Consider the following 25963-nt stretch of genomic DNA (forward strand, 5'->3'; position numbering starts at 1 on the left):
AAAAGCTCATACATTGCCAGATTGTGCCATTCTACTGAATAGTGGCAAGTGTTCATCTCTGCACAGTAGAAGGGAATCAGTTCAGTGACTGCACACAGATATTTTTATTGATGCAACATTGAAATAAGTCATGTATACTTTCATATTATTCATGAATTTGAACTTAAGCACATCTCAACAGCACGTAGGTAATTAACATTAAAGAAAAAGTTGGACGTACACTAAGTGAGCAAGCAGTACAATGATGGTTTGAAAAATTACATTCTGGTGATACAAACTTTTAACATGAAATTTGCTGTAGCCACCAGAAAGATCGCGGGAGGCGCACATTGGCACGGCGCGTCACGGACAGTAGTTGCTGCAAGTAGAGTCCCGTCCGCCAGAGGGCACGCGAGAATTCGGATGCGACCTCTGCCGGCATAACAACAACAACAACTCTGGCAGCATGGGCCGGGCCCAGTCAGTTAACATCGGGCAGGTCTAGCAGACAGTTCCCGGTCAACACTAGGTGAAGTGCGACGGAAACGTGAATCATGTTACTACAAAATTTGTATCCTATTTGCAGCCACTGGCAAGGAAAATTGTAATGATGTAATGAATCTAGCAGCAATATCATGTCCACACAACTCCAGAGTTTTGCTGTACTCTCAGGACCATATAAACATGAGTTCCACTTGAGGTCACATAACAATATGATATGTTATCCAGAATTTTAGCATTCATTGCTCTCCTAAAATGTAAATTTTTCACTTTTGTGTAATTTAGTGACAATTTTAAAAATAACATGTCTGGATACATACCCCAAAAATATACAGAAACTCTTTGTTACAGGAAAATAAAAAAAATGTCTACAGCAATTATAATGAAATTCAACTTTGCTCAACAATATTACATTCATATGAAATTTCTGTGTTGGAGAACTTAGTGATAAGAAGTTTTATTAATATCACCCAATTATAATGAATTACAACTTTATTCAGCAGTAATACACACATATGAAACATCTCTGTTGGAGAACTTAACAATGTGAACAGTTTTTATTAATATCATCCACACATTCTTAGTGCAATTATGAATTAACTTACTGTCAGACACACTGGATTCCAAATTACCCTCAGTGTCACATTGCTGCAAGACTGAAATTAAGCGTGGAGAAGTAGCCACTTTTATAAATAAAGTGTTCAGAATTACCTGTGACACACTAAATGTTGAAATGCTTTTTCCAGAGGAAGTTTTTGAATTTGCAGCTGTATATTTTTCTAATATATTGATGGTGGTGCAAAAAGTTGCCAAGAAGAAGTTTTGCAACATAAATGAAAGATAGTAGGCATGTTTCTACCTCTGAAAGATGGTGTCTATTGAAATTTCACACCAGTCACATAAGAGTGGTGCTAGTAGCACCACTGTGAGAATGCAAATCATGTCTGCTTTAAATACACACTGTAAAGGTTGTGAGCATAGTTACCTTTGAGTTTGGATGTGATGAGTTGATTTAGTAAAGAATACCTTTAAAGTGACAAAGATGCTATTATCAACACCTCACTGAGTTTAAATACTAAAGCGTGCTTAAAAGAAATCTCTAAACCTCTTACTCACCTGATTAATTGCAGCATTAGAGAAAACATGTATCCAACGGTTCTAAACATGAGTGTAGTGAAACCAGTGTATAAAAAGGGAAGTAAGGAAGATGTCTCCAACTATAGACCAATATCATTAATTCCCACTTTTAGTAAGATATTTGAAAGCATTATCCTTTCTCAGCTAAGTGCCTTTTTCACAAAACATAAACTGCTTGTAGATTCACAGCATGGCTTCAGAAAAGAGCTAAGTACAACCACAGCATTTATACAGTTCATCCATGAAGTTTACTGTCTGTTGGACCAGAAGATGTAGACTGCAGGTATATTTTTGGACATGACAAGAGCATTTGATGCGGTAAACCATAGGGTACTTCTTAAAAAACTAAAATCTTAGAGTATTGGGGATCAGGCCATAAATCTTCTAACCACATACCTGCTGAATCATAAGCAAAGCACTAAATTGTCATACAAACTAGATAATAAAATCGTGAACTCCCAGTCCACCAGTGAACATGTATTACAAGGTCAATCCTTGGACCCTTTCTCTTCCTTATATATATTAACAACATTGCACAACCCATTAACTTCTACATTGTAAGCTATGCAGATGACACGTCAGTCTTATTCTATGGGAGTGAATCTAATGAGCTAGAATCTCTTGCTACTAGTGGTGTAACAGAAGTAACAATATACTTCAATGAGCAGGGACTCAAGGTGAATGTCACCAAATCTCAACTACTGACATTTAAAATAGGCAAGTTCTCACCACAACAATATTAATAGTGTGTTTAATATCTCTGCAACAGAAAATGGTAACAATAAATTCCTGGGTGTGTATGTTGATGAAAATTTGCGGTGGACATACCACATTAATTTCGCATGCGGAAAAGTCGGTAGTGCCATATATCTCTTCAGCCATCTCGCAAAGATAGTTCCTAGCCAAGCACTGAAATTAGTATATTATGGAACACTTTACCCCTTTTTCAATTACGGAATTGAAATATGGGGCTGTCCAGCTGATGTACATTTAAAAAGAATGCTACTACTACTACATAAAAGAGCAATAAGACATATACATGGGATAGGACATAGAGATTCATGTCGAGAAGTACTTGTGCAGCACAAATATCTGACAATATATTCTCTGTACATCTTCAAAATAGTTGTACTTTTTCTAAGTCAACCAACAGAAGCTGTCAAGAGCAGTGATGTACATGATCACAACACTAGAACTAAGTGTAACTATTTCCGTAACAGAACAACGTTAAAAATGACTGATAGAAGTCCATATATCAGTGGTTTGATTTGGTATAACAAGCTACCAAACGCTCTAAGAACGTACACAGGAAATGTTTTTAAAACAAAATTAAAATCTTTTCTAATAGAAAAAGGTTTATATTCTTTCAACGAATTTTAAGATAGTGATTGTAACATGAGGCACTAGCATATCAGTTGTAAAGTGATAAAAGTAAAAAATAGACATAAGAAGCAACAGCTACAGAATATAGTGCACTTCATAAGTGTAAATATAACCATAGTATTAAGTCTGACATTTGCAAAAGCCATCATTACAATGGCTCCACGCAAAGAAAATGTAAATAAATAAATAAGGTCATGTAATAGGGCAGTGAGGAGCTGTAAGTTCTTTCTGTGATATTGCAGAAAGACTCAACAGGAATGTAGCCACTGTACATGATTCCAGCAGTGGTGGTCATGGGAATGTACGGTTGCAAGAAGACCAGACTCCAGTAGTGCCACGTAACACTACTGAGAAGGAAGTCCATCGTGTTTGGTGTATGGCTCTGGTGCATAATACTGCATCTGTAACAGCAGTTTGGCCAGCAGTAGGCACCACAGTTGCACAACAAACTGTTACAAATCAGTTACTTCAAGAACAGTTCCAAGCCAGATGTCCTGTAGCGTGCATTCCACTGATGCCTAACTACCGCCATTTGCAACCTCAGTAGTGTCAAGTGAGAACTTACTGGAGGGCAGGGTGCGGTCTGTTGTGTTTTCTGATGAGAGCTGGTTCTGCCTTGATGCCAGTGATGGCTGTGTTGTGTTATTATTATTATATAATAATTCCAATTCCAAAGAAAGCATGTGCTGACAGGTGTGAAAATTACCAAACTATCAGTGTAATAAGTCGCTGTTGCAAAATACTAACATGAATTCTTTGCGGAAGAATGGAAAAACTGGTTGAAGATGACCTCAGGGAAGATGAGTTTCAATTCTGGAGAAATGTAGTAACACACGAGACAGTACTGACCCTATGACTTCTCATAGAAGATAGGTCAAGGAAAGGTAAACCTACATTTATAGCATTTGTAAACATAGAGAAAACTTGACAATATTGACTGGAATACTCTCTTTCAAATTCTAATTGTGGCATGGTTAAAGTACAGGGAGCAAAAGGCTATTTACAATTTGTACAGAAACTATCCTCGCTATTATTCATTCTATGTATTGAGCAAGCAGTAAAGCAAACAAAAGAAAAATTTGGAATATGAATTAAAGTCCAGGGAGAGGAAATAAAAACTTTGAGGTTTGCCGATGACGTTGTAATAGTATCAGAGACAGCAAAGGACTTGAGAGAACAGTTGAGCAGAATGGACTGTGTCTTGAAAAAAGGATATAAGATAAACACCAACAAAAGCAGAATAGGGATAATGGAATGTGGTTGAATTAAATGAGGCGATAATGAGGCAGTTAGATTAGGAAATGAGACACACAAAGTATTAGATGAGGTTTGCTATTTGGGCAGAAAAATAATTGATGATGGCTGAAGTATAGAGGGCATAAAATGTAGACTGGCAATGGCAGGAAAAGTGTTTCCAAAGAAGAGAAATTTTTTAACATCCAGAATAGATTTAATTGTTGTTGTGGTCTTCAGTCCTGAGACTGGTTTGATGTAGCTCTCCATGCCACTCTATCCTGTGCAAGCTTCTTCATCTCCCAGTACCTACTGCAGCCTACATCCTTCTGAATCTGCTTAGTGTATTCATCTCTTGTTCTCCCTCTACGATTTTTACCCTCCACGCTGCCCTCCAGTACTAAATTGGTGATCCCTTGAAGCCTCAGAACATGTCCTACCAACCGATCCCTTCTTCTGGTCAAGTTGTGCCACAAACTCCTCTTCTCCCCAATTCTATTCAATACCTCCTCATTAGTTATGTGATCTGCTCATCTAATCTTCAGCATTCTTCTGTAGCACCACACTTCAAAAGCTTCTATTCTCTTCTTCTCTAAACTATTTATCATCCATGTTTCGCTTCCATACATGGCTACACTCCATACAAATACTTTCAGAAACGACTTCCTGACACTTAAATCTATACTCGATGTTAACAAATTTCCCTTCTTCAAAAACGCTTTCCTTGCCATTGCCAGTCTACATTTTATATCCTCTGTACTTCGACCATCATCAGTTATTTTGCTCCCCAAGCAGCAAAACTCCTTTACTACTTTAAGTGTCTCATTTCCTAATCTAATTCCCTCAGCATCACCTGACTTAATTTGACTACATTCCATTATCCTTGTTTTGCTTTTGTTGATGTTCATCTTATACCCTCCTTTCAAGACACTGTCCATTCCATTCAACTGCTCTCCCAAGTCCTTTGCTGTCTCTGACTTATTAAACTGATAGTTCGGTAATTTTCACATCTCTCAACACCTGCTTTGTTTGGGATTGGAATTATTATATTCTTCTTGAAGTCTGAGGGAATTTCGCCTGTCTCATACATCTCGCTCGCCAGATGGTAGAGTTTTGTCACGATTGGCTCTCCCAAGGCTGTCAGTAGTTCTAATGGAATGTTGTCTACTCCCGGGGTCTTGTTTCGACTTAGGTCTTTCAGTGCTCTGTCAACTCTTCACGCAGTATCATATCTCCCATTTCATCTTCATCTACCTCCTCTTCCATTTTCATAATTTTGTCCTCAAGTACATCGCCCCTGTATAGACCCTCTATATACTCCTTCCACCTTTCTGCTTTCCCTTCTTTGCTTAGAACTGGGTTTCCATCTAATCTCTTGATATTAATACAAGTGGTTCTCTTTTCTCCAAAGGTCTCTTTAATTTTCCTGTAGGCAGTATCTATCTTACCCCTTGTGAGATAAGCCTCTACATCCTTACATTTGTCCTCTAGCCATCCCTGCTTAGCCATTTTGCACTTCCTGTCAATCTCATTTTTGAGACCTTTGTATTCCTTTTTGCCTACTTCACTTACTGCATTTTTGTATTTTCTCCTTTCATCAATTGTTAGGAAGTTTTTTTATGAAAGTATTTGTATGGAGTGTAACCATGCATGAAAGTGAAACATGGATGATAAACAGTTTAGACAATAGGAGATGTGGTGCTACAGAAGAATGCTGAAGATTAGATGGTTAGATGATGCAGCTAATGAGGAGGTACTGAACAGAATTGGGAGAAAAGAAATTTGTGGCACAGCCTAGCTAGAAGAAGGGATCAGTTAGTAGGACACATTCTGAGACATCAAGGAATCATCAGTTTAGTACTGGAGGAAAGCGTCGGGGTAAAAATCGTAGAGAGACCAAGAGCTGAATACAGTTAGAAGATTCAGAAGGACATAGGTTGCATAATTTGGTTGTGATTGATGATCTAAACAAACCGACTCTACATGTGAGTCTTGAGTCTCCAAATGCTTTTTCCAATGTTGTCCAGGCTTGTGCTGCCATATTTGTGTGCCTTATATGAGAATAATTCATCTTGTCCATGAAAGGTATAATCTGGGAATGTGCCTTTTTGTCCCTCTTCTTCTAAGAATTGTACAGTCTTGTCGGATCTGAAGGAGGGTTTTCAGCAACATCCTACAGTTTGTCATGGACCAGATACACATTCATGGTAAGTTTCTACCTCAAATAATTTTCACGCCCAAGCTATGGAAGTCCTGATGGGGCTGTACCACTCATTTTTAGCTTTGAGTAAGAAAAAAAATATTGGCAGTCTGCACACACAAATGATCAATCGGCAAAAAATGAATGATTGGCACACACATAACTTCCAATCTGGCTCTGATTTTCCGCGCCTGACTTTGATTTTAACATTCAAAAACCTTACTTTCACACCTGTATCTGGACCCATAACCTTTTGTTGAGCCTTTTTTTTAATATAAATATTACTACATATCCCAAAACATGTAATCAACACCAATTAATTAAAAAAAAAAAGATTTAGATACCTCAACAACTGCATCATCTACAAATAGTCTGATCATTAATATACAATATGAACAGCAAGGGACCCAACACACTTCCCTGTGATACACCGGAAGTTTCTTCTACATGTGTTCATGACTCACCATTCAAGATTACGTGCTGCATCCTACCTACCAAGAAATCCTCAGTCCAGTTATATATTCTGTCTGATACCCCACATGATCGTATATATTGTTACGTATAATCAGTGATTTTACAATGTAAACCAAATGGTTAGGAAATAATTGATCATAAATATTTTCTGTTTTTTATATGTTCTGATTGCAGGTACACTTACTACATGCTATGTAATCCTACAGGATCGAGTAAAAAAAACAGTTCAATTCATTTCCACAACTATACGATCCATGTTCGAATTAAATCGGGTGATGCTGAGGGTATTAGATTAGGAAATGAGATGCTTAAAGTAGTAAAGGAGTTTTGCTATTTGGGGAGCAAAATAACTGATGATGATCAAAGTAGAGAGGATATAAAATGTAGACTGGCAATGGCAAGGAAAGCATTTGTGAAGAAGAGAAATTTGTTAACATCGAGTATAGATTTAAGTGTCAGGAAGTTGTTTCAGAAAGTATTTGATGGAGTGTAGCCATGTATGGAAGTGAAACGTGTACAATAAATAGTTTGGACAAGAAGAGAATAGAAGCTTTCAAAATGTGGTGCTACAGAAGAATGCTGAAGATTAGATGGGTAGATCACATAACTAATGAGGAGGTATTGAATAGAATTAGGGAGAAGAGAAATTTGTGGCACACCTTGACTAGAAGAAGGGATTGGTTGGTAGGACATGTTCTGTAGCATCAAGGGATCACCAATTTAGTGTTGGAGGTCAGCATGGATGGTAAAAATCGTAGAGGGAGACCAAGAGATGAATACACTAAGCAGATTCAGAAGGATGTAGGTTGCAGCAGGTACTGGGAGATGAAGAAGCTTGCACAGGATAGGGAAGCATGGAGAGCTGCATCAAACCAGACTCTGGGCTGAAGACCACAACAACAAAAACAACAACAATGAGCCATGTAGGAAAAGAATACACCAGAATATATTATAGATTTAGTGGGCAGTAGTATACAAGTTTGAAAAAGGTGGGAAGGATTGTGGGTAGGATGTTCCTTAGTTCTTTAGTTCTTGGTAAGGGATAAGTGGTAGAAGTCCAGGTAAAGGATGTGTTTAAGTTGTTCCAATCCAGGGTGATTTTGATGGTGGTGGTGGTGGGGGGGGACTATTCTTTTACAGCTGGTTTTTGGGGGGGGGGGGGGGGTGATTGGAATATTTATCAGTCATAACAGCTATTTACAGACACTACTAATGTACTTCTACTACAACGCACTTATTTGTTGCAGGTTGTGCTTCCTCTAATGGAAAAGTATTTCAGCACCCACAGAAATTACTTCATCGCTGTAGCAACAGCCACTAACAATGTAGGGGCAGCATCACTTAAAGAAAAGGAAATGGTAGCAAGGTACGTATTTCTTCTTTAGTCTTAGTTGAAAATTCAGAATATCGTCTTGCCCATGGCCCAGTGGCTTTCACTTTACATTTTTTTTTTTCCATTAACCTTGATGTGAAGTAGCTAATGTGTAACTTTATTTAGTTAGTTCTGTATTTTACAGATCATATTCATGACATATGTTATGACACAGAAAGTTTGAATTGAACAAAAGATTGAAGAAACAATTAAAAAAACCTGAGCAATGGATGATTTGCAAGAACAAAATGAAAATGAGGAAAGATTGGTACTCATTACGTATATGAGTCATTGAACAGCAAACAGGCAATTTTAGTAGTGGACATTTAGCCCCTAGACAAAGTAATTCATCAGATGGAGAAAATCATGGGCACACACATACGCACACATACACGGTCCTGTCACACTAATGTGACCACTGCCTATATTCCACGTCATCTTGCAATCAGTAACCACTCATAGACAGCAGATGACAGCAACAGCAGTGGAGGGTGAATATGGCGAGTCAGGGAGAGGAGCAGGGGATGGGGGAGAGGGGGGGGGGGATGTGGGAAACAGTGCTGTCATTGTTATAATGCGAAACAGAGCAATTTATCTGACACCCAAAATGGCATAATCATTGGCTTTTGTGCCAAGGGTGCAAGCATTTCCGAAATTGCTAACTTTGCAATTGTTTGCATGCCACCAGGGTTTAATTATTCGGTGCATGGCAAAATGATGCTATCCAAAACTGCACCAAGGCAACTGTGGTGCACCACAGGCCATAGACGACAGGGGCAAACAACAGCTGCAGAGTTGTGTATGGGTGAATAGACATGCCACTGTTGAGCAAGTGACTTTTGAAATGAACTAAGGGGCTATTGACAGGGTCTCCATAACAGATATTCTGCAAACACTGCTGCGTATGGGCCTTCACGGCAGGCACTTGGTTCACGTTCCCATGTTGCATGCTCTTCGTGGGCATCGGGGGCTAGAATCTGCATGCCAATACTGCAACTGGATGTCCTCTTAGTTGTGACAGGGGGCCTTTTCAAATGAATCACATTTTATGCTCCATTGGACAGATGGCCATTGGCATGTACAATGTGAAATGTATGAAAGTAAACACCTTGCACCAATCATTGGAAGGTTTCAGGCTGGAGGAGGTGGCACTCTCTGGGTTATCTCTCGATTATTGGTGGCACAATGGATCACCACAAGTATGTATCTATTGTTGGGGACCATGTCAGCCCCTGCATAGAGTTTAATATAATTGGTTATAATAGAGGGAAACATTCCACTTAGGAAAAGTATATCTAAAAACAAAGATGATGTGACTTACCAAATGAAAGTGCTGGCAGGTCGACTGACACACAAACAAACACAAACATACACACAAAATTCAAGCTTTCGCAACAAACTGTTGCCTCATCAGGAAAGAGGGAAAGAGAGGGAAAGACGAAAGGATGTGGGTTTTAAGGGAGAGAGTAAGGAGTCATTCCAATCCCGGGAGCGGAAAGACTTACCTTAGGGGGAAAAAAGGATGGGTATACACTCGCACACACACACACATATACAGACACAAGGTGTTGTGTCTGTATATGTGTGGATGGATATGTGTGTGTGTGCGAGTGTATACCTGTCCTTTTTTCCCCCTAAGGTAAGTCTTTCCACTCCCGGGATTGGAATGACTCCTTACCCTCTCCCTTAAAACCCACATCCTTTCATCTTTCCCTCTCCTTCTCTCTTTGCTGATGAGGCAACAGTTTGTTGCGAAAGTTTGAATTTTGTGTGTATGTTTGTGTTTGTTTGTGTGTCTGTCGACCTGCCAGCACTTTCATTTGGTAAGTCACATCATCTTTGTTTTTAGATATGTTTAATATAATTGGATTGATTAAAAATCTACTCACCAGGAGGTGGCAGGAAAGTTAATGAAATGTGCAAGCTTTTGGTGTCAGTGGCTCCTTCTTCTGCTGGAAAGGTTGAATGGGATGAATGAAAAGGACTAGTGAGGTTTAGGAAATGGGGAGAACTACGGAAAAGTCATCCAGAACCTTGGGTCAGGGGAGACTTATTGGATGGCATGAGAAGGCTCCAAAAGCTAGCCCATATTGTTAACTCTTATATGTTTTTCCCTGCTGCTGCTTGGTAAGTGGATTTTTTTGTCTTTCCAATTATATTTTTAAGAATTGATTATTTTCATTGATGTATTAACTTTTCTGGCCAGCATTCCTTCTTATGTAATATCCTTGTCAGTCTTTGTTGTCACCTGTCTTGGTCAAAATGTCTTCTGTTTTCAACCTTTAGAGCTAGTTTGCTTGTTTATTTATCTGTACCACCTATGTCAACCAACATCTTGCCCCTACGTCTTTTCTGATCTGATACATTCCCCACAGTCAGCCTTTCCTTCTCACCCTGTCCCATAAGTCTCCTCTGAACCAGAGTTGTGAGCAACTTTTTCCGTAACCTTCCCCACTTTCTAAACCTCACCAGTCCTTTTCCTTCACCCTTCTTCCTTCCCCTTCAACCTTTCCACCAGAAGAAGGAGCCACTGTCTCCAAAAGCTTGCACATCTCCTTAACTTTTACATGTGTTTTCTCCTGCCACTGTTTGGTGAGTAGATTTTATGTCAATCCAGTTATGTTTTCAATAACTGATTATATTCATTGATATATTACCTGTATATGGTATATTACCTATACGTGCCTTATATGCCCTCCATAAACCTCAGAGTAGTAGCATTAGTGCCTCCGCCCAACTCTCTTCGTGACATATGGGCTGCTTTCACATTCTGTGTGACATTTCTACCATTCCATACTCCCCAGACGATAACTGGTTGCATGATGGCGCTGGAACCCACACAGTCCAGCCAGTTCATTGAATGGATTAGATTCCTATTTTCGTCCCTGATCTACCATAATATGAAGCGGGCATCTGAAGCATGCTAACCAGTGTGCAACGAACAAGTTTGATAATGTCTTGTCTACTACGTCTGTGACTGTTATGGCTCTTCCCATGTTGCGCACATGTCTGCTGCAATGAGCAAGTATCTATAATGCTCTGATGATAGAAGTGGACACAGTAAGTCAAGGCGTACATTACTGAAACTTGCCAGTGATCCTGCAAAAGTTCTGACTTGTGCTTTGACATGTCATCATACTTTGCAATGCTGACATTGAAGGCATTAGTGAGACCAGTTCCTGGCATTCTTTTTGACTGTTGGCCACATGAATCTGTCAGTTAGCAAATTGGTAGTGACATTTGCCCCTGGGTGCTCTAGGTTAAGGATGCTATCAAATTCCACATCTTGGAATCGCTGTATAATGTAGGGCCGTGGCCTCTGTCATTAGACGTCACATCGTATCTTGACCTTGCTACCAGGAACATCTGTTTGCTCCAGTCTCAATTTTGTGGGCCTATCTGTCAGTAAGTCCTGTAGCTCTTGATCTGTCTCTTGTGCTGTGGCAAGTCCGTCATAATTTAAGATGCTGACTAGAATGCAGATTTGTGGAAAATAGTCAGCAACTATGTTCTCTGCATCTCTAGTATGCCATAAGTCCATGGTGAACAGACTGACAGGCTCAGTGTCCCAGAACTGCCATGGAAGGCCGATGTGATAGGCTTATGGTTTGTGAAAATTGTATCTGGCTGGGCTTCAGTGTAAGGGAAAAAGTGCCTCACACTCTCATATATCACTAACAACTCTCTATTGTATTCACTCGATTTTCTCTGTCTGTGCTGTAGCTGCTTTGAACAAAAACTCATTAACTTTTGGTGTAGTGCTGCTCCAGTCACAGTCTGGTGGGTGTCTACCACAATATTCAGTGGTGCCACAATATTCAGTGGCGCAGATGGGATAGCTCAATTGTCGAACCATCTGTGGTACCAGCAGATATTGTTGGCTTTAGCTTGACCTTGACTGGGGTCCAACAGCTGTCAGTTGGATGTATGCCACAACTGCATCATCTTATTGGAGTCCATCTGTAACTCTAAGCTCTGTAACTGCACGGTTATCTTTCCAACTATGGTCTGGAGTTCTTCAGCGATGTTCTGTGATTGTTGATAGGCAGTGGCAGCACAGTTCGGCATTGGCTCCTCCAAGAACTCAGGTGCATGTTTGTCACCTTCTGCTGTGACTCTGTTAGTGGTCGCTGCTACAGATGCCGTGGCAGCCACCTCCAGTGTGGCATATGGCCTATCAGCTACTTGCAGTAGCTTATCCAACAGTTGTCCCTCATACACTATTAATGTCAACTGCACTTCAGGCAGAAGCTGTTGTCGCTAGATTTGTAGCAGCATCTTGTTAGATATTATGCTAATATCTACCGTGATCCACAAATGCCTCCAAAATTCCAACTAATTTCTGTCCCAATGTTGCTCCTGGTAAAGAACTTGTGAAAGCGTCTGCACAGATAACTTCGTGCAGTGAGTGATTAGTGAAGTCTTCAGCACGGCATATGCTTGTTGGCGAGGTGGGTGTAAAATTACATCAAAAACTGTCATCACTGCTCTCTGGTCCAAATTATCAATAGCCAGCATAAATTTTCTGTGGTTTTCTGTGATCCACTGTCATGTGAAAATATTCTCAAAGATCGCAAACGATATGTCAGGTTGTGTGGGTGTAAATGGTGGTGCTTGCAATTGTAGATGTGATGCAGTTGACATGAACTAGTGTAGCCAGCACATGAAAAAGCTATGGCACAGGTGTTGGATTTATCCATCATCTATTTGTTCCATTCCTTTCTCATATACACTTTGAATGGTTTATTTATCGAGACATCAAGAGGTCACAATTGCGAAGTAAGTCCTCCCCGAATAACAGCATGCCCTGTATTCCCCTGTTTCAATTTCTCTTTCACAGAATTTTTCAAATAACTACAAAGCTTCTCTAGTACAAGAAGAGCAAACTTCTTCAATAAAGCTCATTTCCTTCTCTCCCACACTTTGTTAATCCATAATTTCATACCAGCCTTGTCCATCGAACCCTTGTCATGTACATGAACAGCAACACCTGGCAGTACTTGAGAAGATTTTCGCATTGCTTTGTGCTTGAAAATTATCATTGGATGAAGTTTAATACTTTTAGCACAACATGAAAGGACAATAGTGAAGTGCACTTTTTCATGTCCAATTGTTTTTGTAGTTACAGGCACAGCAAATGACAAGGGAGTTTTGTCCATATTCACTATTTGGCTTAGTTCACACTGCTTTTCTTTCGATGTTGAATAATAAAGTGATGGCAAGATAATATTTTCTCTTCATACTCTTGTGGCATTTTCTTAGATATTTGGTTTTGGTTCACATGCTAAGTCCATAAAGCTTTCTAAAGTTGTAGCACCAACCAACTCCACCCTTAAAATCTGTTTTAAATTCCAGTGTATCGCAAGCTTATGAGCATGTATTTGTATCATTTTCTATTAATTCTAGTGCTATTTTGAAGATGTCCTTGAATCCATTTCAATACATTTTGCTTTTAGTCCTCTATTTGCACATCTAGTCTTCCTAATTTTTTTCAGTTCATTTTTATTAGTCTGCCAATCGTGAATGGTTTCTTCTCTTGGTGGAGAGCCGAAATGCCACTCAGCTGCTCTGTTCCCATGTTCTTCTGCGTATGTTATTACTTTCAACTTATAGCCCTCATCATGTGAATAACCTTCTTTTTTTCCATTACAAAACTAGCTACTAACAAAAATTTATATTTTTACTGATAACACAAATCATTTTAAGTTCAGGTTCACTGGCACTGTAGACTGCAACAATGCGTTGTAGGTGAGACATTGTTCTGGTTTTGTGATGGCAGTACAGGAAGGAGACAGTGTTAGCAACTGTGTGAATCCCCACAACTCATGTTCTTGGTGTATTGTATTCAAACATTATGAATCACCTCGAAGGGAATGATCTATTGATATGTAATCAGCATGGTTTCAGAAAACATTGTTCTTGTGCAACGCAGCTAGCTCTTTATTCGCACGAAGTAATGGCCGCTTGATTCTGTATTTCTAGATTTCCGGAAAGCTTTTGACACCGTTCCTCACAAGCAACTTCTAATCAAACTGTGGGCCTATGGGGTATTGTCTCAGTTCTGCGACTGGATTCGTGATTTCCTGTCAGGAAGGTGGCAGTTCGTAGTAATAGACGGCAAATCATCAAGTGAAATTGAAGTGATATCAGGTGTTCCCCATGGAAGCATCCTGGGACCTCTGCTGTTCCTGATCTATATAAATGACCTGGGTGACAATCTGAGCAGTTCTCTTAGGTTGTTTGCAGATGATGCTGTAATTTACCATCAAGTAAGGTCATCCAAAGACCAGTATCAGTTGCAAAGCGATTTAGAAAAGATTGCTGTATGGTGTGGCAGGTGGCAGTTGACACTAAATAACGAAAAGTGTGAGGTGATCCACATGAGTTCCAAAAGAAATCCGTTGGAATTCGATTACTCGATAAATAGTACAATTCTCAAGGCTGTCAATTCAACTAAGTACCTGGGTGTTAAAATTACGAACAACTTCAGTTGGAAAGACCACATAGATAATATTGTGGGGAAGGCGAGCTGAAGGTTGCGTTTCATTGGCAGGACACTTAGAAGATGCAACAAGTCCACTAAAGAGACAGCTTACACTACACTCGTTTGTCCTCTGTTAGAATATTGCTGCGCGGTGTGGGATCCTTACCAAGTGGGATTGACGGAGGACATCGAAACGGTACAAAAAAAGGGCAGCTCGTTTTGTATTATCACGTAATAGGGGAGAGAGTGTGGTAGATATGATACACGAGTTGGGATGGAAGTCGTTAAAGCAAAGACGTTTTTCATCGCGGCGAGATCTATTTACAAAATTTCAGTCACCAACTTTCTCTTCCGAATGCGAAAATATTTTGTTGAGCCCAACCTACATAGGTAGGAATGATCATCAAAATAATATAAGAGAAATCAGAGCTCGAACAGAAAGGTTTAGGTGTTCGTTTTTGCCGCGCGCTGTTCGGGAGTGGAATGGTAGAGAGATAGTATGATTGTGGTTCGATGAACCCTCTGCCAAGCACTTAAATGTGAATTGCAGAGTAATCATGTAGATGTAGATGGTGCACTGCAGCTGCCAGTTGAATCCAGTGTTGCCAGATAGAGATAAGTTTCCCACAGAACTGAATGTATCACCATTTTTAAGACTGGTGTAAATTTTAAATCAAACACTGAACATTTTTATATTAATTTTGAGTTTAAGACACACCTGAATTTTGGAGGCAATTTTTTGAAGAAAAATGTGCGTCTTGTAGTCCGTAAAATATGGCAAATGGGTGCTTCTGTTGAAAAAAGAAAGGAAAGCAGACAAGAAGGGCAGCTACAAGGTCTCATTCATCTACGCAGAAACTGTATTGAGGAAAGCGTATATTGGAAAAAAGGAAGGAGATGGAAGTATGTCAGATCAAACCCTAATAACTAACAGTTGTCATAGATGTAAGAAAGTGATATGCAATTAAGTACTGACTTAGAACTATACCAGAGCTTGGCACAGAACCAGTAACATTGCTTAGACATGTGTAATAATGCACAGAAGTAGGCACAAAATATCTGTATTGTTTGGGCATTAGTTTAGCAAGAAATCACTTCTCTGCAGTGTTGTTTAAATACACATTGTGATACTGTGCACAGAAAGATCAACAATTTCCAGTGTTAGACACTCTAGGAAAGACATTATGCTTAATATGAATGCTTATTCTTAAAATTCTGACAGTTTACTCCCCCAAGATGAGTCAAAAACCATTTCTTACCACAGGCATCTCACATATTACTCATGATGGTAAAATCCAAACAACTCTAGCTTTCACAGAGATGCACTTACAGTGGTTCATCCCAAACAACAGATATGGAAAAGGATGGAGTAAAATTGTACCCAGTCTACCCTCCATACAATGCCTTCACTTTACAGGCAAGTGTGCAGTTAGCTGACATTGGTGTTCTTTTTAATACCAAAACTGAAAAAGTCAAACTGTAGGTAACATTTGATTGTTGCTACAGCTTTTGTAATTCAGTCTTTATGACTTTTCACCACAGAGCCTGAATAATCGAGGGAGTGGATTAAGCTCTTCTGTTACAATTTCACTATTGTTTAGGTTATGCATCAGTTTTTTCTTTCAATTTCCTTACACTTTCTAATGAATATTTCAGTTGTTTATCCCATTTGATATGTGTCTCTGACTTATTAAACAAAGCAATTTTTATATTCCAGCTTATTCTGCAAACTTGCTAGTTTGCTAAGATCTCGCCTGGCTGCCTTTGGAGCTGATGTTAGAATATCAGTCAGATGTCTGCAAGTCCTAGTCAAGAGCATTGATGCAAAGTAAGGCTTGGCAAACCTTCACAGAAAATATTAATAAATTTCAAAATGTTAGAATACAAAGCTTAAAGATTTACTAAAAATAGATCGTCTTTATATTTCTCATTATGCCACAATAATGTCTGGTTTTGTTCTGTAGGTCTCTCGTGAAGAACTGTCCAGAATTCATCCGAACATCAATGCTTACATTTTTCAATAATGTTGCTGATGATCTTGGACACACAATACAAAACCTGCAGGAAGTAAGTAGTAACAGAATGTTCACAATGACCTTATAATTTAAAACTATTGGAACATGAAACTACCATAATCAAACTTACTTTCCTCTTTGTGAAGGGCCGTTATAGTCACCTGCGAGGGACTCACCTGAAGACATCAACTTCATTGTCCTACATTAATGGAGTTGTTCTCCCTGTTCTTACTGCAATGTTTGATCATCTTGCAGCCTGTGAATATGGAAGTGATCTCTTATGTAAGAAAATTTATTTTTTAAAATCAAATTGAGAATTGATAAGGGGGAACAAAGTCACACATACACACATACTTTGCCTGTAAATTCTTCTGTGAGAAATTAAGAGTAACATAATTACTTATTTTATGATTTCTGATGTTTTCTTGCCATGATGGTTTGATTTTGAGGTTACACTTGAGTTTCTGTTGTTATTTTTGTTCAGAATATTGTGACAGTTGACCTTGTCATCTTCATCAGATGCTTTAAGCAGGACACTGACGTGTGGTCACTGCTTGGATTTCAACCAAACTCCAGTCAGCTGTCACTGAGTGCTACTGAAGTGTAATCATGAAATGAGAAACAACATTAGCTTCACAGTCCAGGCTGCAAATGTTACTGGGATAGTATGAATGTCAGTAAACATTATGACCACAGGTGAGGGTTTCAATTTAAACATGGCTTGTGGTCCAGTTCTCAGTCTTGCTGTCTCATTTGTTGAAGCAAGAAACCTCTGAGGAAATGTATGTTTTATAAAGTAAAAACAAGAGGTACAGAAAATCGAATGTACACTGAAGACTGCAGCAGGTGCTAGGAGTCTAACTTAGTGTGATCTACCACAGTGGTGTCAAGTCCTCACCAAATTAGACAAAATGCATTGCCAATGGCTTACAGTTTGTATCAGAGTGGAAGTAGGAGATGCATCTTCATATCTGATTGTGTTGTGCAGAATCCAAGGTATGGAGATCTCCATTGCCCAGAAATTAATTGAGCTACAGGAGATTCTTTGGGCCAGTCATCACTTTGCTCTCGAAGCAAAGAGTGTGCTGTTAAATAGTAACCACTGTTTAAAAGGAACACTTTTTTCTACCCAATCATCAGATTATTCAACATTTGGAAATTACTTTCCATCACCTCCATAGTTCATACATCTGTCTGTTTCCCAAGAGTGAAAGATGAAAGAGTAACAATATATTCAAGAGAACAACACAAAATGCAGTGGCTAGTATTCACTGACAAGTTGAAAATAACTCGTCAACCATATGTGAGCAACACGTACTTTTGTCCTGATCTCCAAGCAGAACAATCGTACTCCCTCCAGGAGAACCCATTAGTTTTTACCACAGATTTATTGTACAAGAGATAAGTTCCCCAGTTCGTCAAGCAACTTGAACTGAACTTGTTCAGGATCATTTCTCAATAATGAAGTGAACTATCAGCTTTCAGCATACCACCAGTCTGGGGGAACAACAGTGTTCATCTTATGAATATAATGCAGATAATGAATGAGCTACAGCAATCTAGAATTTTGATAAACTTTCTCTGAATTTAGTCAGACCAAGGCCTCCAGGAAAATGAGTCATTGGACCTGCATACAAAGAGTACAGCACACAAGGAGCACTTACTTAGCCCTAATTCCACTGCATCTGATTACATGCCTGATCTGAAAATGAGGAAGTATAATGAGTGGAAAGAAGAGTGTGAAGGAATGCCCAGGCAGAGAGGGGACAAGTACTATAATGTGCAACCTGCTTCTCCCACAAGATCATGGTTTACTATTTACTTATGGCAGATGACATGTAATGTCAGTGTTGAGGATGTGCTTTCTTAGTGAAAAGTTCGCCATGCACCTTCACAGAATGAGTGTTAGAGGCTCATTGTCTAGTTTGTGCAACTCAACCACAGAAGGTTATCCAAATCAAATATTATTTACACGTGACTGATATTGGTTTCAGCAAATATTTACTAATATAGTTTTTTGCAATAATTAGATGTACTACATATAAACATAGTCCTAACTGTATGGTATGTACACCAAACACTATTAAAATTAAATTAAAACAAAAGTTCACTTGTAAATAAGAGCATAAAACCCATAAATGTCAGAGATTAAGCAGTGAACACACTCATATAAGACCACTGCCTGCAGCATCCAGCAAAGATGACTAGATTAGTTGTCAAAATATTGTGAACAAAAATGGAGTTGACAGCTCCGCTGGAGACCTAAAAACATAAAGTCAGTGTTGTATTAATCTCAATAGGCATTAATCTCAATAGACATTTACTTTGAGATGAAGAAGCTTACACAGGATAGGGTAGCATGGAGAGCTGCATCAAACCAGTCTCTGAACTGAATACCACAACAACAACAGGCATTTACATGAAGACATGAGTTATTTGAATGAGGAAGAGTAGAATGAAGAGATTGCTACTCACCATAAAGATGACACATTGAGCTACAGACACGTGCAACAAAAAATACTGTTACACATTGTAGCTTTCGGCCAAAGCCATCTTCAGCAGACAAAACCCACACACATTCAGAAAAGCAAGCACATGTTACCCACATGACTGCTACCATTGGCAACTCTGACCCAAACGTGATTGTCACATGAATAGCAATCTGGATTGGGGCAGGGAAGGGGGATGGATAGCAGGGTATTGGGGGGAGGAGGGGATAGCACTATTTGGTGGGTGTGCAGGTGCTAGAGACTATCAGGCGCAATGTTGGGAGGAGGGAGGGGGGTAATGGAATTTTCTGCTCCCCATTTCCCCCTCCCCAGGAAAGGAGAGGAGCAGGGAAGGGGAAAGGACAGGTGAGTACATTGGCAGAGGGTGGCACACGAAAAGGGTGAGGCAATGTGAAAAGGGAGGAGGTCGTAGGATGATGAGGTGGAAAGTGTTGGGTGGAGGTTGTGGGGACAGTAGTTTACCATAGGCTGAGATCGGGATAATTTCTGGAGCAGAGAATTTGTTTTAAGGATAACTCCCATCTGGACAGTTCAGAAAAGCTGGCAGTGGAGGGGATGATCCAGATGGCCTGGATTGTGAAGCAGCCATTGAAATCAAGCATGTTATGGTTAGCTGTGTATTGTGCCACAGAGTGGTCTACTTTGCTCTTAGCCACAGTTTGGTGGTGGCTGTTCATCCTGGTGGACAGCTGGTTGGTAGTCATTCCAGTATAAAAGTTTGTGCAATGGTTGCAGCATTTTATATTGGTGTAACTACCAACCACTGTCCACCAGAGTAAACAGCCACTGCCAAACTATGGCCAAGAACAAAGTAGACCATCCTGTGGCACGATGCACGGCTGAACATAACATGCTCGATTTCAGAGGCTGCTTCACAACCCTGGCCATCTGGATCCTTCTCTCCACCATCGGCTTTTCTGAACTGTGCAGGTGAAACTTGTACATTAAACAAATTCTCTACTCCAGAAATTATCCCAACCTCAGCCTGTGGTAACCTACTGTCCGTGCACCCTCCACCCAAAAGTTTCTGCCCCTCGTCCTATCGTCTCCTTCCTTTTCACATTCGGTCACCTTCTTTGTGTGCCACCCTCTGCCAATGCACCCACCCATCCTTTCACCTCCCCTGCTTGTCTCCTTTTCCACTCCATTCCTTTTCTGCTCCTTTCCTTTTCCACTCCCTGTTTTTTTCTGTCACCCCACACCACAGCTCCCAGTGCTATGCCTGTCACCAATGGTAGTGGTCATGTTTGTGAGGTGTGCTTGCTAGTGTGAATATGTTTTTTTTTCTTTGAAGAAGAAGGCTTTGCCCAAAAACTATAATTTGCAAACAGTCTTTTTATTGTGCCTGCCTGCATCTCAATGGGTCATCTTTACTGTGAGTAGCGATCTTCCCTTTTCGAAATATTGTTGATATTCCAAACTAGAGTTGTTAGAAGACTAGAATGTTTATTTAAGGTAAAAGTGCATGTAATTTATGTTTCTGCATACAGATACTCTGGATGAGTATAATTTTATTCCCAAGAAGTTTCACTGTACATCTTTTTAATTTTCAGTGGATGAAATCCAGGTTGCGTCATACAGAATGTTAAGCAGTCTCTACACTCTCGGAATTGATGCAACTCTGACTCATGATAGGTACGTGTGGTAATCATCATTAATCACATTGGGCATAATATGTTGCTTAAAATGGTTGTCTCTCATCAAAAAGTTGTTTTGCAGGAAGTACCTGAAGACTGAACTTGAGAGGCACCGCCCAGCACTTGGCAGCTGCCTTGGTGCCTTCTCTTCTACATTCCCAGTAGCATTCCTTGAGCCTCATCTAAACAAGCATAATCAGTTCTCACTATTAAATCGCATAGCTGACCATTCTTTAGAAGCCCAAGGTAAGTAGTATGTAATTTTCACAGTCAGAGATAAAATTGCCTAAAATCTTTATTTGCCAAAATGCTGTAATAACATCTTACAGAAATTCTTAGAAGTATCTTGTGAATTCAGAGATTTAGGAATGAGACATTCTTCTTGAACAGGTTGCCCAGTATGCATCGTTTTTTTCATAAAGATAACATGCATGCCACTTTACTGCTCCTATAAATAACATTATTGCAGGGTGCTAGTGATTTTAACTGCACTGAAAGTCATCTCAGATTAGTGGTGTCCTTCAGTGACTCAGTACAACTTTCACCATTACCTATTTAACAATTTTCTTCAAATTTCTTTGTAAGTTGTTTGCTTTCAAGTTTATCATCATGTCAAATAAATAACAACATTTTGAAGTTGTTTGCATTTTTCAGTTGTAAAACATAGTTGAAAAATATGTGGATTACTCTTATATAGTATTTTATCTGGATGTTTTGTTCAAAATTTGACAGATGTAATGGCCCGAATGGAACAAAGCATGCCAACTCTAGAAACTGTACTCAGTGATGTGGATCAGTTTGTTGAGTCTGACAAGTCACATTCAGATGCTCCACACATAATTGATGTCATTTTGCCTCTTCTTTGTTCATATTTGCCTTTTTGGTGGGCACAGGGACCAGACAATGTTAGTCCAACTGGGGGGTAAGTGTGCTGTCATTATGTGCTAAGGTATTTATGCATGCACTAATACTGGATTAAATTTACTGATTTTGCAATTAGTGTTTTTCTCAACCCTGAAACTAGTCCTGCTGCAAAACGCACCCCATGCACCCATCTACAACCATATACTGCACCGCTGATTCTGATTAGGACTCCAGTCTTTAAGTCAGAGCCACTAGTGATTTATGCGATTTGTATGCCAGCTCATGTATAGAATGTTCCAGGAGGAATGGTCAATATTCGGGACTATGACAAGAATAATAACTCACCCTCTTTGCTCTATAATTAATAAATCACTTGAAGAAGGCCACTTTTGAGATGTCCTAAAGTACACAGAGGTAAAACCTTTTGCTTAAAAGAGACTCGAGGGACAATATGGGGAACTATCATCAAATCTCTCTTCTTCCAATTTTTTCAAAAGTATATGAAAAAGTGGTGGTAATGCAAATTAAAATTTTATAGAAAATAGATAAACATAATTTCAGTGAGTCTATACGACTTTCTAAAAGGCAAAGCACAATAGAGCCCATTAATGAGTTTGTGAAAAAAATTAGTTTCACCTTAGATGAGTTGAGAAGAGTTGTAGGACTATTGTGAGATCTCTCAGCAGCCAGAGAGTGCGGTCATGTGTGAGAGTTGCATTTTCGTGAATATCTGTGTGTGTGTGTTTTCTGTCTCTGACGAAGGCCTTGTTGGCCGAAAGCTCATTTTCTGAAAGTCTTTTTGTTGTGCCTAGCTGCCACTGAGCATCCCCACTACATTGTAAGTAGCAACTATTATTCCATCCTGGATTGTCCATTGTTGAAGGAAAGATATGGAATTGGGGATTGCATTTTAGAGCAGTTTATGTCATACCTCCGAAACAGAAAACAAAGGGTAGTTATATCATCGAGCAAGGGAAATTCCTTCTCTAAAAGGATCATTGTTTCATGAGGTGTTCCACAAGGTTCAATTCTCAGTCAAAATCTGCTTCTACTTTACATAAACGACTTGCCACTAAACATAAATTTACCCTTAGTTTTGTTCGCTGAAGATACTTCCACCCTTGTCGAAAGCATTGCCTGGGAACATATTCTCTCAACTGTTACAAATCTACCAGAGAGTTTAGAAAACTAGTTCCATCTACATGAATTGAAACTGAATATTGGAAAAACATTTTTGTTGCAGTTTAAAAACTTTAAAGTAAATGAAACCCACATTAATCATACAAAACCAAGAACTGAAAGAAGTGGGCTGTGTAAAAGTTTTAGGAATGCATCTGGACCAAAATTAATCTGGTTTTGACTCATAAAGTACACTCCTGGAAATGGAAAAAAGAACACATTGACACCGGTGTGTCAGACCCACCATACTTGCTCCGGACACTGCGAGAGGGCTGTACAAGCAATGATCACACGCACGGCACAGCGGACACACCAGGAAACGCGGTGTTGGCCGTCGAATGGCGCTATCTGCGCAGCATTTGTGCACCACCGCCGTCAGTGTCAGCCAGTTTGCCGTGGCATACGGAGCTCCATCGCAGTCTTTAACACTGGTAGCATGCCGCGACAGCGTGGACGTGAACCGTATGTGCAGTTGACGGACTTTGAGCGAGGGCGTATAGTGGGCATGCGGGAGGCCGGGTGGACGTACCGCCGAATTGCTCAACACGTGGGGCGTGAGGTCTCCACAGTACATCGATGTTGTCGCCAGTGGTCGGCGGAAGGTGCACGTGCCCGTCGACCTGGGACCGGACCGCAGCGACGCACGGATGCACGCCAAGACCGTAGGATCCTACGCAGTGCCATAGGGGACCGCACCGCCACTTCTCAGCAAATTAGGGACACTGTTGCTCCTGGGGTATCGGCGAGGACCATTCGCAACCGTCTCCATGAAGCTGGGCTACGGTCCCGCACACCGTTAGGCCGTCTTCCGCTCACGCCCCAACATCGTGCAGCCCGCCTCCAGTGGTGTCGCGACAGGCGTGAATGGAGGGACGAATGGAGACGTGTCGTCTTCAGCGATGAGAGTCGCTTCTGCCTTGGTGCCAATGATGGTTGTATGCGTGTTTGGCGCCGTGCAGGTGAGCGCCACAATCAGGACTGCATACGACCGAGGCACACAGGGCCAACACCCGGCATCATGGTGTGGGGAGCGATCTCCTACACTGGCCGTACACCACTGGTGATCGTCGAGGGGACACTGAATAGTGCACGGTACATCCAAACCGTCATCGAACCCATCGTTCTACCATTCCTAGACCGGCAAGGGAACTTGCTGTTCCAACAGGACAATGCACGTCCGCATGTATCCCGTGCCACCCAACGTGCTCTAGAAGGTGTAAGTCAACTACCCTGGCCAGCAAGATCTCCGGATCTGTGCCCCATTGAGCATGTTTGGGACTGGATGAAGCGTCGTCTCACGCGGTCTGCACGTCCAGCACGAACGCTGGTCCAACTGAGGCGCCAGGTGGAAATGGCATGGCAAGCCGTTCCACAGGAGTACATCCAACATCTCTACGATCGTCTCCATGGGAGAATAGCAGCCTGCATTGCTGCGAAAGGTGGATATACACTGTACTAGTGCCGACATTGTGCATGCTCTGTTGCCTGTGTCTATGTGCCTGTGGTTCTGTCAGTGTGATCATGTGATGTATCTGACCCCAGGAATGTGTCAATAAAGTTTCCCCTTCCTGGGACAATGAATTCACGGTGTTCTTATTTCAATTTCCAGGAGTGTATTTAGCAAATAAGTTAAACAGCCTGACCTGTGCAGTGAAGACTGTATCATATTCAACTAGCATGGAGATAAGAATAGTAGTTTACTACAGCTATTTTGAATCAGTTTTAAGGTATGGCATTTATTAGAATATTAAAGTTACAGAATCAATTGTTACAAATAGGTGTAATGCAAAAACCAGAAGAATTCTGTCACCCACTGTTAATACCCCTGTTTGCACATTTACGAAGTGATTATTGTTGTATACAGCATTATTCATAGACAATAACTTTTAATATCAGTACAGCTCTAGGAGCAAGGGGAATTTCATGCTTCCTACACACAGATTAGAGCTATATTCGAAACCCCAGAGTATATGTGCATGAAAATCTGCAACATTTTAAAAAAAAGAAACAAATCCACAGTATGGAGTAGGGCAACCGAAACAAAAGTTACAAAAGTTCTTAAGGCAGTAATGCTTTTTTTCCTCAGAAAATATTCTGAATGATAAAGTGAAAATCTGAGCAATCAAGCAAATGGTAGACACAATTTGTTAATTAAGCATACCAATTTTATGTCAAGTAACTGGCTGTAATAAGTATGTTTTTATATTAATGCTATTGTTGTATATTGTTTCTGTAACACATTTGAATTGTAATTACAGTGTTGGTGAGTCCCCTGTACATTAAATCTATGATTTAATTTATAATGTTATGGGCCAATAAAAATTCTGACTCTTGTGAAACAAAAAGTCTAGAAAACATGATCTCTAAAGGGCATACCTCAAGAGCTATAAGCACCTCTTCATTTTTGATACTGTGAAACAAATCTCTTTACAGCAGGCTCTTTGCTTCCCATATTTACAGGGGTGGTAGCATGGACCAAAACAAAAAAGAAATGTCTGCTAAACATGGACTCTTAAGTGCATACCTTAAGAGCTGGAAGTACTTGTTCTTCTTCGCTGATGTGTAACATTTCTTCTACTGAACAAGTGCTCATAGCTCTTAAGGTATACATTTTAAAGCCTATTTTTACTAGACCTTTTTGTTCAAAAAATCATTCCTTTCATATCCCTGAATATTGAGCATTACTCCTAGGACACCCCATATACTCATTGTGCTGGTTTCATTGTAGAGATGAGTGCAGTAAAGCTAATTGAAGATATGGACACATACAAATTATCCAAGTTGCATGCATGCATTATCTCACGACTTACAAGACCTAAGTGCTAGTTAAACAGCACCAGGCTTTTTGCACCCACCCCCATAGTAACAGTTTTGCTCAAATTCCAAAATGGGTTTTACCCCCCAAAGCTCCTTCTTTTTCCATTCTATCCCTTTGCTTTCTGACCCGTTTCCCAGCTTTATCCCCTGTACATGCTCCTCCTTTTCCGTTTATTTT

The 25963-nt window shown here is 40.1% G+C and overlaps 1 protein-coding gene across 1 annotated transcript in view; it reads left to right on the top strand.

The window, feature by feature from the left end:
• The window catches only part of LOC124776932 (ryanodine receptor), a 694095-nt gene that overhangs the window by 494178 nt on the left and 173954 nt on the right, over positions 1 to 25963 (top strand). Inside the window, exons 64-70 of the mRNA XM_047252151.1 lie at positions 8155 to 8273; positions 16481 to 16591; positions 16728 to 16830; positions 16925 to 17060; positions 20842 to 20923; positions 21008 to 21171; positions 21658 to 21847. Of these exons, the coding sequence (XP_047108107.1) occupies positions 8155 to 8273; positions 16481 to 16591; positions 16728 to 16830; positions 16925 to 17060; positions 20842 to 20923; positions 21008 to 21171; positions 21658 to 21847 (905 nt within the window). The remainder of the gene's footprint in view (positions 1 to 8154; positions 8274 to 16480; positions 16592 to 16727; positions 16831 to 16924; positions 17061 to 20841; positions 20924 to 21007; positions 21172 to 21657; positions 21848 to 25963) is intronic.

The sequence above is a fragment of the Schistocerca piceifrons genome, chromosome 2 (genome assembly GCF_021461385.2).
Source record: "Schistocerca piceifrons isolate TAMUIC-IGC-003096 chromosome 2, iqSchPice1.1, whole genome shotgun sequence".
In the NCBI taxonomy this organism is placed as follows: domain Eukaryota; kingdom Metazoa; phylum Arthropoda; class Insecta; order Orthoptera; family Acrididae; genus Schistocerca; species Schistocerca piceifrons.